The sequence below is a fragment of the Phacochoerus africanus genome, chromosome 1 (genome assembly GCF_016906955.1).
Source record: "Phacochoerus africanus isolate WHEZ1 chromosome 1, ROS_Pafr_v1, whole genome shotgun sequence".
Taxonomy (NCBI): domain Eukaryota; kingdom Metazoa; phylum Chordata; class Mammalia; order Artiodactyla; family Suidae; genus Phacochoerus; species Phacochoerus africanus.
In genome coordinates this window covers 114,588,847-114,602,397 of record NC_062544.1, presented here as the reverse complement: position 1 = coordinate 114,602,397, position 13,551 = coordinate 114,588,847, and the positions used below count along the sequence as shown (strand labels likewise).

The 13,551-nt window shown below is 46.0% G+C and overlaps 1 protein-coding gene across 4 annotated transcripts in view; it reads left to right on the top strand.

Annotated features, from left to right (window-relative positions):
- The window catches only part of POC1A (POC1 centriolar protein A), an 88,278-nt gene that overhangs the window by 9,831 nt on the left and 64,896 nt on the right, over positions 1-13,551 (top strand). For 2 of the 4 annotated variants that reach the window (XM_047776021.1, XM_047776030.1), the window contains 5 exons: positions 2,503-2,587; positions 3,614-3,785; positions 4,145-4,324; positions 12,096-12,203; positions 13,394-13,509. In XM_047776021.1, the coding sequence (XP_047631977.1) occupies positions 2,503-2,587; positions 3,614-3,785; positions 4,145-4,324; positions 12,096-12,203; positions 13,394-13,509 (661 nt within the window). The remainder of the gene's footprint in view (positions 1-2,502; positions 2,588-3,613; positions 3,786-4,144; positions 4,325-12,095; positions 12,204-13,393; positions 13,510-13,551) is intronic. The other 2 variants (XM_047776036.1, XM_047776046.1) reach the window with 2 other exon arrangements.

The following is a 13,551-nucleotide window of genomic DNA, read 5'->3' as shown; positions in this document are numbered from 1 at the left end:
ACTCCGAAGCCCCTCTTTTTGAGAGGTTGTTTTGAACCTCAACCTGCTTGGTCCTCTGGCTTGGGTTGAGAGTCAAGGAGGCTGGATGGTGGCCTGTTGGCTTCCTTAGGAACCAGGCCTTTTGAACCCTAATTTGATGTTCTTTCCCCTACCCCAAAATATAAACCCCTTTGGGGGAGATGAGGAACCAGCAAGTTGCAGGAATGGAAGAGAGGGTGTTGGAAGATTTCATGGGTCCCCTGGTTAGGGGTGGATCTGAACTTGCCTCTAGAGATGGGCACTATGTTACCTTTGTTTTTCCAAGAAGCTCAGGTGGAGCAGTTACTGCTCTGTTCTGGGCCCACCTGTTGTGCTTTTCCCTCTCTTGTTGAAAGGATTCTGGCAGGTGTGTTGGGGTGGAGCTGGGCATGGGGCCATGGGAGCCTTTGTTCTGGTTACAGCTTTTTGGAGTGGCAGTGGCCTTGCTCTGGCTCAGGGGTAGGTTTGCTGGGCTCCCTGGTGCCTCCAAGATGTTTCTTTGAGGTTTCTGATTCTTTTTTTTTTTTTTTGGTCTTTTTTAGGGCTGCCCCTGAGGCATATGGAGGTTCCCAGGCTAGGGGTCTAATTGGAGCTACAGCTACTAGCCAACCTACACCACAGCTCACGGCAACGCTGGATCCTTAACCCACTGAGAGAAGCCAGGGATTGAACCCACAACCTTATGGTTCCTAGTTGGGTTTCATTTCTGATGAGCCATGACAGAAACTCCTCTTTGAGGTTTCTTTTCTTTTTTTTCTTTTTTTTTTTTTTTTTTGTCTTTTTAGGGCCGCACTTGCAGCATATGGAGGTTTCCAGGTAGGGGACGAATTGGAGCCACAGCCACAGTAGTGCCAGATCCGAGCTACATCTGTGACTATACCACAGCTCACACAGCACTGCCAGATCCTTAACCCACTGAGTGAGGCCAGGGATTGAGCCTGTGTCCTCATGGATACTAGTCAGATTCATTTCCTCTGAGCCACAACAGGAACTCCCTCCTTTGAGGTTTCTGATGTTGGAGTAGGGGGAGTTGTTTACATGGATGGGCTATAACTCTTCAAGTGCTAAAACATGAGTTACTCTTGGATAGCGCGTCTGTGGAATATTAGCTCCACATGTTCCTAAGCTGCTGCTGCTCTGATGTTGGGTGTCTTGGAGATGGTGGCGAAGCCACCTGGGGCTTGTTCAGGGCTGACCTTTGGGTTCACTGGCCAGTCTGCAGTGGGATTGAGGGAATGGGATCTGATTCCTAAATGGGGAGGGTGATGAAAACCCCCATTTTCTCTTGCTGAATCTTTTGAAAAATAACTTTATTGAGATATTATTCACATACCATAAATTCACCCTTTTGAAGTGTAAAATTCAGTGGTTTTTAGTGTACTCACAATATTGTGCAGTCATCACTATTTCCAGAACATTTTTGTCACCCCAAAGAGAACCCATATCCATTAAGCAGTCACTCCTCTTTCTCCCGATTCCCTCCTTCCCCTTAGTCCTTGTCAACCACAAATTTGTTTTCTGTGTCTGTAGATAGATGTGCCTATTCTGGACATTTTGTATAAATGAAATCAGACAAAATGTCTGGTGTCTGGCATCTTTTCCTTAGTGTAGTGTGTTCAAGGTTCGTCCATGTTGTAGCATGTGTCAGTACTTAATTCCTTTTTATGACTGACAACTATTTTGCTGTATGGCTGTGCCGCATTTTGTTTATCCATATATCTGTTGATGGACATTGAAGTCTGTCCACTTTGGGGCTGTTATGAATAACACTGCTGTGAACATTTGTATACACGGTTGTTTTTTTTTTCATGTACAAGTTTTTGCATGAAAATGCTTTCACTTCTTAAGAGTATTTACCTAGAATTGCTGGGTCATTTGATAACTCTGTTTAACTTTTTAAGGAACACCAAGTTGTTTTCTGTTTTTCCTTTTTTTTTCCCTTAAAGATTGTTTTGACTGTTCTGGCTGTCTTACATTTCATATGAATTTTAGCATTAGCTTGTCAATTTCTGCAAAAAAAAAAAAAGGCAATAGGGATTTTCTTTGACTCTGTAGATCACTTTGGGGAATATTACATCTTAACAATATTGTTTTCCAAACTATGAACAAGGGATGCCTTTCCATTTATCTGAATCTTTTTAAGCTTCTTTCAATGATGTTTTTTTATTTCTCACTGTGTGTCATGCACTTTTGTTAAGTTATTCCTAAGTATTTTGCTTTTTTATGTATCATAAATGAAATTGCTGTCACTTTTGTTTTTCGCATTGCTCATTGCTGGTATACTTGATTTTTGTGTGTTGATTTTGTATCTTGTAAGCTTACTGAACTTGTAGTAATTTTTTAGTGATTCCTTAGCATTTTCTATATACAACATCATGGCTTGAGCATTTTTAAACCCTCCTGGCTGTTATAGGAAGAGTCTTGGCCTTGGGGAAGCCCTTTCCTTATTGAGCCTTTACACATTTGACCATGGCTCTCCCCCAGGAGGACCCCTCGCTGGAGAGGCATTTTAAGGGTCACCGAGATGCAGTTACCTGTGTGGACTTCAGTTTCAACATGAAGCAGCTGGGTAAGAGGAGGCATCTTGGTCTAGACACTAGGTTATAAGCTAAGGTAGAGTTTCTACCTGGGAGGTGTGCCATGGGGGGACAGGGCACAGTGAGGACCAGGTGCTTTATATTGACCCACATCTTGCTTCAGCTGGTCAGCTGTCCATGGGGGGACAGGGCACAGTGAGGACCAGGTGCTTTATATTGACCCACATCTTGCTTCAGCTGGTCAGCTGTCTGGTTGCAGGGCCTTATTAGCTCCGTTCTGCATGTCGAGTGTGAGGCTCAGAGAGGTTGGGGGCCTTGCTGAGGTTACCCTGCCTTTGAAGGCAGGACCTGCCTCTGGGCTGTCAAGTCTATCCTGCAGAATGAGCCCTACACAGTGGCTCTTTTTCCTTGGGTATTTATTGATTCTGCTGTCCACAGTACCATGGGCACACCTTCTTGTTGAAGAAGCCCACCAGTGAGAAGCATGTGGAGCAGAGCTGGGGACTGCCCTCCCGCACTGCCCTTATGCTGCCGCTGTGTGCCTCCCTCCTTGGCTGCTTGTGGGTTTCTACACGGCTCTTATGGCTGCAGCTTCCTTGTTTCTGTGGACAGGCCTCCCCCTTTAGCCTGAAGTCAAGGTCCCCTGCCAGAGGCTGCTGATCTCATGATATGCTGCAGATGAAGAGGAAACTGAAGGAATTTTTTATCTGTTTTGGGGACCTCCTCTAGGCTTCTGATGGGTCCTCTTAATGGTAAAAAGATGGTTGGGTTGAGTTGGCTCCCCAGTTTTAGGAGGACTTGCTCTCTAGAGCCTGTGGGGAGACCTGGGAGTCTTGGTTACAGCCTAAGGCTGGCAGGTAAAGGGCATCTCTTGAGCAGGTTCCTGTGTGGGCCTGCTGCTTGGAGAGCTGGCAGGCCATAGCATCTCCAAAGTCCTGCTCACCAGTCTTTGGAAGTGTGGCTGTCCCTGTGGGGAAGGGAGTTCTGGGCTGCCTGTCAAGCTGAGTTTCCATGCTGCCCACCCTGCCCCAGTGTCATGGTGACCCCTCTCTCCTCAGCCAGCGGCTCCATGGACTCCTGCCTCATGGTGTGGCACATGAAGCCCCAGTCACGTGCCTACCGCTTCACCGGCCACAAGGATGCGGTCACCTGTGTGAACTTCTCCCCTTCGGGACACCTGCTTGCCTCGGGCTCTCGCGACAAGACTGTTCGCATCTGGGTACCCAATATGTGAGTTAAAGACTTTGAGGGTCTTGTCTGAATCTGGTCCCTGGTGCTGGACTGGTCACAGTGGGACATTCTGATGAGGTGCCATCAGAGGCTGGATCTTCCAGTTGGGGCCCTCCCCTCAGGGTAACAGGGAGGAGATTCTGGGCTGACCTCAGCCTTTTGGAGGGGATCCCACTGAGGCTGCTTGTATGAGTGAGGTGGGCAGGGGTTCTGCTCCTGTGGGGGAGACTTTGGCCTTGCTTTTGGTGGACTGGATTGACTTTGGCAGGGGTCCTGAGGGGTGGGGAGAGCTCCAGTGTGCCCACATGTTGCTGTTATGGGTTTATGAGTTCCCTGACTCTGGATACCCACCCATGCAGCAAAGGCGAATCAACTGTGTTTCGTGCACACACGGCCACGGTGAGGAGCGTCCATTTCTGCAGTGATGGCCAGTCCTTTGTGACGGCCTCTGACGACAAGACAATCAAGGTGTGGTCAACCCATCGCCAAAAATTCCTATTCTCCCTGAGCCAGCACATCAACTGGGTCCGCTGTGCCAAGTGAGTGTCGTCCTACCTGAAGAACTTTGGAGGGACCATGGGGGGGCACAGAGGAGTTGCCAGGTGCCAGCATCATGACCTTGGGCATTTACTTAGCCAGTCTTTGTAAGTTCATTGCCAGCCCCAGCTGATCCCCAACATCTGTGCTGACATAGCCCAAGGTGGGTCATCAGGGCCACTTACTAGCAGGAACAACCACCACTTGTCAGTACCACCACTAGACGTATTCTAGCTCCTCATGGCAGTCCTGTAAGTAGGTGACGTCGTTATCATTTTGCAGATGAGGAAACTGAGGCTCAAGACAGTGTAGTCTCTTGCCCTGGGGCATATGGTAAGTAACAGTCAGAGTTGGGGTTTAAAGCTGAGACCCTGGCATTAAGGCTTGCCTACTCTCCTCTAGGATGCTCTGCTCCTTAGAGTTGATTTGTTTTAGAGCTGCCAGATGGGGGCCCAGGCTTCTGCTGGGGGTTGGTCTGGAAGCCAGCTCTCCTTTTGGTGTGGGGGCTGGGGCTGGGGGCTAGCACCTTTCACAGCACCTTTCTTTTTCTAAAAAAATTAATTTTTATTAAGGTATGGTTGATTTTCAGTGTTGTCCTGATTTCTGCTGGGCAGCAAAGTGACCCAGTCATACATACATCTACCTGCTTTTTCTTATATCATCCCCCATCATGTTCTTATCCCAAGAGATTAGACACAGTTACCTCTGCTGTACAGTAGGACCTCACTGCTTATCCAATCTAAATGTAATAGTTTGCATCTACTAACTCCAAATTCCCCATCCATCCCAGTCCTCCCCCAACTCTCCCTTGGCAACCACAAGTCTGTTTTCTATGTCTGTTTCTGTTCTGTAGATAGGTTCACTTGTCCCGTGTTTTAGACCCCACACATAAGTGATATCATACGGTATTTGTCTTTTTATTTCTGACTTATTTCACTTAGTATGAGAATCTATAGTTGCATCCATGTCGTTACCAATGGCATTATTTCATTATTTTTTTGTGGCGGAGTAATATTCCGTTGTATATATGTACTAAATCTTAATCCATTCATCTTTCAGTGGACGTTTAGGTTGTTTCCATGTCTTAGCTTTTGTGAATAGTGCTGCTCTGAGTATATGGGTGCGTGTATCTTTTTGAATTGTGGTTTTGTCTGGATATATGTCCAGGAGTGGAATTGCTGGATCATATGGTAGTTTGTTTGTTTGTTTTGTCTTTTTGCCTTTTCTTGAGCCGCTCCTGCCGCATATGAAGGTTCCCAGACTAGGGGTCTAATCAGAGCTGTAGCTGCTGGCCTACGCCTCAGCCACAGCAATGCAGGATCCAAGCTGTGTCTGAAACCCACACCACAGCTCACGGTAACGCCGGATCCTTAACCCACTGAGCAAGGCCAGGGATTGAACCCGCAACCTCATGGTTCCTAGTTGGATTTGTTAACCACTGTGCCACAACGGGAACTCCCATATGGTATTTTTATATTTAGTTTTCTGAGGTACCTCCATACTGTTTTCCATAGTGGTTGTACCAATTTACATTCCCACCTCAGTGTAGAAGGGTTTCCTTTTCTCCACACCCTTTCCAGCATTTGTTATTTGTTGACTTATTACTAATGGCCATTCTGACCTGTGTGAAGTGGTACCTCATTGCAGTTTTGATTTGCATTTCTCTAATAATTAGTAATGTTGAGCATTTTTTCATGTGCTTACTGGCCATCCATATGTCCATTTTTCAGTTGGATTGTTTGGGGTTTTTTTTCTGGTGTTGAGTTGTATGAGATGTTTGTACATTTTGTAGATTAAGCCCTTGTTTTTTGCATCACGTGCAGCTATTTCCTCCCATTTTGTAGGTTGTCTTTTCTAGGGCCACATCCACGGCATATGAAGGTTCCCAGACTAGGGGTCTAATTGGAGATATAGCTGATGGCCTACGCCACAGCCACAGCAATGCAGGATCTGAGCTGCATCTGTGACCTACACCACAGCTCATGGCAATGTCGGATCCTTAACCCCACTGAGCGAGGCCAGGAATCTAACCTGCAACCTCATGGTTCCTATTGGATTCGTTAACCATTAGCGCCAACGGGAACTCCATGTCTTGTCTTTTTTTTATGGTTTCCTTTGCTGTGCAAAGGCTTGTAAGTTTGATTTTGTCTCATTTGTTTTTGTGTGTATGTGTGTGTGTTTTCATTTTTGGTTACCCTGCAGTAAACGGAGCTCCCAGGACAGGGATCAGGTCCGAGCTGCTGTCTTGACCTAAGCTGCACTGTATCCTCAACCTACCATGCTGGACTGGGGATTGAACCCATGTCCCAGCACTCCCAAGACACTGCCCATCCCATTGTCCCACAGTAGGAGCTCCTATTTGTGTTTTTATTATTGTTATTTTTTTTCTTTTTATGGTCACACCTGTGGCCAACCAACTACGGAAGTTCCTGGGCTAGGGGTCAAATAGGAGCTACAGCTGCCAGCCTACGCCAGAGCCACAGCAATGTGGGATCTGAGCTGCATCTGAAACAGAAATGCCAGATCCTTAACCTACTGAGGGAGGCCAGGGAGCAAACCTGCATCCTCATGAATACTAGTCAGTTTCTTAATCTGCTGAGCCACAACGGGAATTCCTGTGTTTTTATTTGTGTTGCCTTAGGAGACTGAACTAAGAAAACATTTGTATGGTTTATGCCAGAGAATGTTTTGCACTATGTTCTCTTCTAGGAGTTTTATGGCATATTTTATTTAAATCTTTAAGCCTTTTAGAGTTGATTTTTGTGTATGGTGTGAGGCTGTGTTCTAGTTTCATTGGCTTACATGCATCTGTCCAGTTTTCCCATTGCTGGAAAGAGACTCTCCTGTTCCCATTTTATTTTTTATTTTTATTTTTGCTTTTTAGGGCTGCACATGTGGCATGTGGAAGTTCCCAGGCTAGGGGTTGAATCAGAACTGCAGCTGCCAGCCTACACCGCAGGCCCTCAGGATCCGAGCCTCATCTGTGATCTACACCACAGCTCACAGCAGTGCCAGATACCTACCCACTGAGTGAGGCCAGGGATCGAACCTGCATTCTCATGGATACTAGTCGGGGTCGTTACTGCTGAGCCACAATGGGAACTCCCTATTTTATATTCCAGGCTCCTTTGTTGAAGATCAATTGACCATAGGTGTCTGGGTTTATTTCTGGGCTCTCTAATCTGTTCTTTTGGTCCCTCTGTCTGTTTTTGTTCCAGTACCATACTGTCTTGATTACTGTAGCTTTGCAATATTGTCTGAAGTCTGGGAGAGTTATGCCTCTTTTTTTATTTTTTTCTTCCTCAGGATTGCTTTGGCCATTCTGGGTCTTATATGGTTCCATATAAATTTTTGGATTATTTGTTCTAGTTCTGTGAAAAATAGGGCATTCCTGTTGTGGCTCAGTGGTTAATGAGCCTTTTTCATTTCATTTGGGTTCTTTCTTCTTGGTGAGTCTGGCCAGAGGTTTATCAATTTTGTTTACCCTTTCAAAGAACCAGCTCTCATTTTATTGATTTTTTTTCTATTTTTAAAAAATCTTTATTGATTTCCTCTCTGATCTTTATGATTTCCCTCCTGCTGACATTAGGTTTTGTTCATTCTTTTTGTATTTCTTTTAGGTGGTAGGTTAGATTGTTGATTTAAGATTTGTCTTCTTTTTGGAGGAAGGCCTGTATTGCTATGAACTTCCCTCTAAGAACTGCTTTTGCATTATCCCATAGATTTTGTATGGTTGTGTTTTCATTGTTGTTTGTCTCAAGGTTGCTTGGGGTTGAATTGGAGCTGTAGCTGCAGGCCTGCGCCGCAGCCACTGCAACTCGGGATCTGAGCCACACCTGCCACTTATACCACAGCTCATTGCAACGCTGGATCCTTAACCCACTGAGCGAGGCCAGGGGTTGAACCTGCATCCTCATGGGTACTAGTCAGGTTCATTTCTGCTGTGCCATGATGGAAACTCCTCAAGGTATTTTTAAATTTCCTTTTTGATTTCCTCATTGACCCATTGGTTTTTTAGTAGCATATTGTTTAATCTCCATGTAGTCAGTTTTTTCTCTTTTTTCCCCCCTGTGCTTCATTTCTAGTTTCATGCCACTGTGTTCAGAGAAGATGCTTGAAATAATTTCTGTATTCAAATTTGTTGAGATTAGTTTTGTGCACGAATACATGGTCAGTCTTAGAGAATGTTCCATATGCACTTGAAAAGAATGTATATTCTGTTTTTTTTTGGATGTAGTGTCCTAAAAATGTCAAATCTAACTGTTCTGTTGTATCATTTAGGATCTCTGTTGCCTTGTTGATTTTCTAGCTAAAGGATCTGTGTATTGATGTGAGTTGGGTGTTAAAATCTCCTACTATAATTGTATGCCTGTCAATTTCTTCTTTTATGTCTGTCAGTATTTGTTGTATGTATTTGGGTGCTCCTGTATTATGAACATATGTATTGAGGAGTGTAATATCCTCTTCTTGGAATTAGTCCTTTTATCAATTGGTCCTTTTATTAAATAGTGTCCTTCTTTGTCTTTTTTTATGGCCTTCATTTTAAACTATGAGTATTGCAACTCCTGCTTTCCCGTATTTTCCATTCGCATGAAATAACTTTTTCTATTACCTCACTTTCAATTTATATGTGTCCTTTACCTTGAGGTGAGTCTCTTGTAGGGAACATACTGTAGGCTTGTGTTTTTTTAATCTAGTCTGCTACTCTATGTCTTTCAATTGGAGCATTCGGTCCATTGACATTTAAAGTAATTATTGACAAATATGTATTTATTGCCATTTAAAACCTTGTTTTCCAGTTGATTCTGTGGTTGTCCTTTGTTCCTTTTTTTTTTGGTTGGATGTTTTCCTTTTTCTTTTTCTTTTCTTTGTCTTTTCAAGGGCTGCACCCATGGCAGATGGAAGTTCCTAGGCTAGGGGTCTAATCAGAACTGTAACTGCTGGCCTATGCCAGAGCCACAGCAATGCCAGATCCGAGCTGTGTCTGCAACCTACATCATAGCTCATGGCAATGCCAGATCCTTAACCCACTGAGTGAAGCCAGGGATCGAACCCGCAACCTCATGGTTCCTAGTCGGATTTTTTTTTTGTCTTTTTGCCTTTTTCTAGGGCTGCTCCTGTGGCACATGGAGGTTCCCAGGCTAGGGGTCTAATCAGAGCTATAGCCGCCGGCCTACGCCAGAGCCACAGCAACTCGGGATCCGAGCTGCATCTGTGACCTACACCACAGCTCACGGCAGCACTGGATCCTTAACCCATTGAGCAAGGCCAGGTACTGAACCTGCAACCTCAGGGTTCCTAGTTGGATTCCTTAACCACTGAGCCACAACAGGAACTCCAGGTTCCTAGTTGGATTTGTTAACCACTGAGCCACGAAGGGAACTCCAGATATCTTCCTTTTATTTCATGCTTGTGTCCTCTTCTTTTTAGTTTTTGTGAATCTGTTGTTTGGTTTTGATTTGTGGTTGCCCTGTTGTTTTACATACGTTAATCTCTGCCTATATTTGCTTGCTTTAGCCTGGTAGTCATATAGATTTAAACACAGTCTGAAAAAAAAAGATTTTCTTGCTCTCCTTCCCCATATTTTTGATTTTAATGTCCTTTTATACATCTTCATATTTTTATCCTTTTGCTGTCCTTGTGTTTATCATCATTTTCACAAATAGTTTTTTTTTTCTGTTTTGATCTGTATACTGGCTTATTGGAGTGATTACTTTGTAATTGTGAAAAATTACTTTCCATCCTATATCTTCTTACTTCCTTCCTGTTTATTTATTTATTTATTTATCTAGTACTGCACCTGAGGCCTGTGGAAATTCCCAGCCTATGGGTCAAACTGGAGCTGTAGCTGCTTTCCTTTGCCACTTCAACAGCAACTTGGGATCTGAGCTGCCTCTGCGACCTACACTGCAGCCTACAGCAATGCCAGATCCTTAACCCACTGAAATGGGCCAGGGATCAAATCTGCATCCTCACAGATACCAGTCAGGTTCAAGCTAGTTGGGTTTGTTCCTGCTGAGCCATAGTGGGGACTCCATCTCTTTCCTATTTAGAGGAGACCTTTCAGTATTTTCTTTAGAATGGGTTTAATATTGCCAATTTCTTTTAGTTTTTGTTTGAGAAATTCTTTATTTCTTTTTCTATTTTACTTTTTTTTGTTGTTGTTTTTTAGGGCTGTACTTGTGGCATGTGGAAGTTCCCAGTTTAGGGGTCAAATTGGAGCTGCAGCTGCCAGCCTACATGACAGCCTACATGACAGCAAGGCAGGATCTAAGCCACATCTGACCTACACCACAGCTTAAGGCAATGCTGGATCCTTAACCCACTGAGTGAGGCCAGGGATTAAACCCACATCCTCATGGGTACTAGTCAGGTTCATAACCCACTGAGCCACAACAGGAATTCCTCTCCATCTATTTTAAATGACAATCTTGATAGGTAGAATATTCTAGGCTGCAAATTTTTCCCTCTTCTTACTTTGAATGTATCTTGCCACTCTCTTCTGGCCTGTGCGTTTCTGTAGTGAAATCAGCCAGTAGCCATATGGGGGCTACCTTATGATTAACTCTTTGTTTTTCTCAGCCTGTGGCATCTTGCGAGCTGGTACTGATGGTCTGTGTGCCTCTCTCTCTGCTTTGCCCTCCTCAGTTGGGCTGCTGTGCTTTTCTCCGAGGCTTTGAGGTCCCTCCATCCTGGCTGATCTCCCCATTAGTTAGGTGGCCTCTCAGGGTATGGATTCCTTTCTTCTTTGACAGCTCCTTCTCAGGAGTGCCTGGTCCTATCCTGATTCCTTTTTTTCTCTTCTTTCTCTCTCTCTTTTTTTTCTTTTGTTTTACCCAGTTATGTGCAGGGTTTCTAGCCCTTTTTGGAAGTCTCAGACTTCAGAAGTCTGCAGTCTTCTGGCAGCATTCAGTAGATATTCTATGTCAGTCGTTCTACATGTGGGTTTTTTTTTTCCCTTTTTTTGGTGTGTTTATGGGAGAAAGCTCCACTGCCTATTTCTCCATAATCTTGATTTGATCTTTCAGGTCTAAGAATTGTAGACCTACATGTGTCCATTTCTAGCTTATTCTGTTCTTTTCAACAGAGATCTTACATGTCAATTCTCTGTGCTCCAGAGGAAGGTGTTGGAGTGTCTGGGGACACTGGGAAACTATAGGAGTCAGAAGTTGGGAACTGTTGAGGTGTGTTCTTTTGGGGACCCCACAAATTTACTTGTTTTCCACAGCACTTGTTCCTCTGTGCTGGGAGGTCCCCGATTGCTCTCAGAGGCCCTCACCATTGGGCTCCTGAGAACAGGAGGAGTCAGGCCAGCAAACAAGTGTTGAGCCCACACCAGGCCTTTGATGGTGGGTCCCCAGAATCTCCACATGTTTTTGTTGATGGTCTGTGTTTTGCTGAATTCTTAGAGTTCATTGTAGACTCTGGGGACCTGGGAACAGAATATTGATGCCAGTGGTGGGCTTAGGGCCATCTTGATGCTAATCGTACTGACATTCAGCACACATGTTGCCATGTGCTGTGTGCAGTGCGGGGGGCCTCATGTGTACGCTGCTGCATACCTGCTTACCAAGAGGTAGACACCCTTCTTACCCATCTTGCAGAGAGGCAGGCACTTGCCCACGATCACTCAGGGTCAGAGCAGGGCATGTGGCCCAGGCTGGTTCCTGGGATCAGGTGCTGGGCAGCTCAGGAAGAGTGGCTGTGGAGGACAGTGGGTGGCACCCATGATGTCTGGCAGTTGGTGGTGTGACTTGTGCCCTGCCTGTTCAGGTTCTCCCCGGATGGCCGGCTCATTGTGTCTGCCAGTGATGACAAGACTGTCAAGCTGTGGGACAAGACCAGCCGGGAGTGTGTCCACTCGTACTGTGAGCATGGCGGGTGAGTCCCCAGACTCTGTCCTCCACCTGTAGGCACCAAAAGCACAGACCTGGGCACAAAGAGGCCCTAATGTCCTCTGGGGTAGCAGTGGGGGCCCACAGCCATGTGTCTGCTGCCTTCTGTCTCTGCATATTTTCCTCATTCTCAGGATATAAAGAGTAGGAGCGCTTAACCTCAAGGCATATAACTCTTGGGCTCTTTCTTTTCCTTTCACTTTTTAGTTCTCAGAATTGTGACAGGTCTGTTTGAAAGCAGTTGAACCCAGACCCCCCAAAGGATGTTAGTCTGTTCTCCATGGTGGGGTCTTTATGAATGAAAGGCCAGTCAGGTTCTTGTAGCTGGTGGCTGTCATATTGTGCCACATCATGGAGAGAGGGTGAGCCTGTGTTTAAGTGGGGACTCACCTGGTCTGGGTTCCTGAGTGCATCCCAGCCTCTGTCCCCCGTTAGGTTGGGAGCCCCAGGTCAGGGCTCCTCCTGAGAGCTGGCCATGATACCAGCCTGGGTGTCCCTTAAGAGCATATTGAGGACCCTTGGCCTGGCTCCTGGAGGTGGGTGAGCCAGTGGCCCAGGGACTCTGCTAGCCCTTGTTGTCTGGACCTCTGTTGGCAGGGTCTGCTTGGCCTCCAGCTCTGGTGGGACCCAGCAGTACTCACTGAAAGCCTATGAGCAGCTGGCTAACCTTGGATCTGAAGATCATTTTCTCTGCTTGCATTTTTTTTTTTTCTTTTTAGGGCCACACCCACAGCATATGGAGGTTTCCAGGCTAGGGATCAAATCAGAACTATAGCCACTTGGCTGCGCTACAGCCACAGCAATGCCAGATCCGAGCTGCGTCTACGACCTGCACCACAGCTCACAACAACACTGAATCATTAACTGAGTGAGGCCAGGGATTGAACCTGCGTCCTCATGGATACCGGTCAGATTTGTTTCTGCTGAGCCACGATGGGAACTCCTCTCTGCTTGCCCCCTGGTAAGTCCCCCTCAGGTCTTTGCTGGCCATTGTTCTCACCCTCTCCTTCTTGCTCTCCTTTGGCTGCCTGGTAAAGAAACAGGGAAGTGGGAGGTGTTCTGGGCTGAGGGGAGAGCGTGATCAGGTGCGCAGGGATGGGGACGTGCTGGCTATTCTGGGGTCTGTTCTGAGCCAGGGCAGACCTCCTATAGCACATGGTGGCCCTGTCTTGCCAGCTTTGTCACCTATGTGGACTTCCACCCCAGTGGCACATGTGTCGCTGCTGCCGGCATGGACAACACGGTGAAGGTGTGGGACGTGCGGACTCACCGGCTCTTGCAGCATTATCAATGTGAGTGTCCCTGAGCGGCTGAGGTGGGACTACACTGTGCCG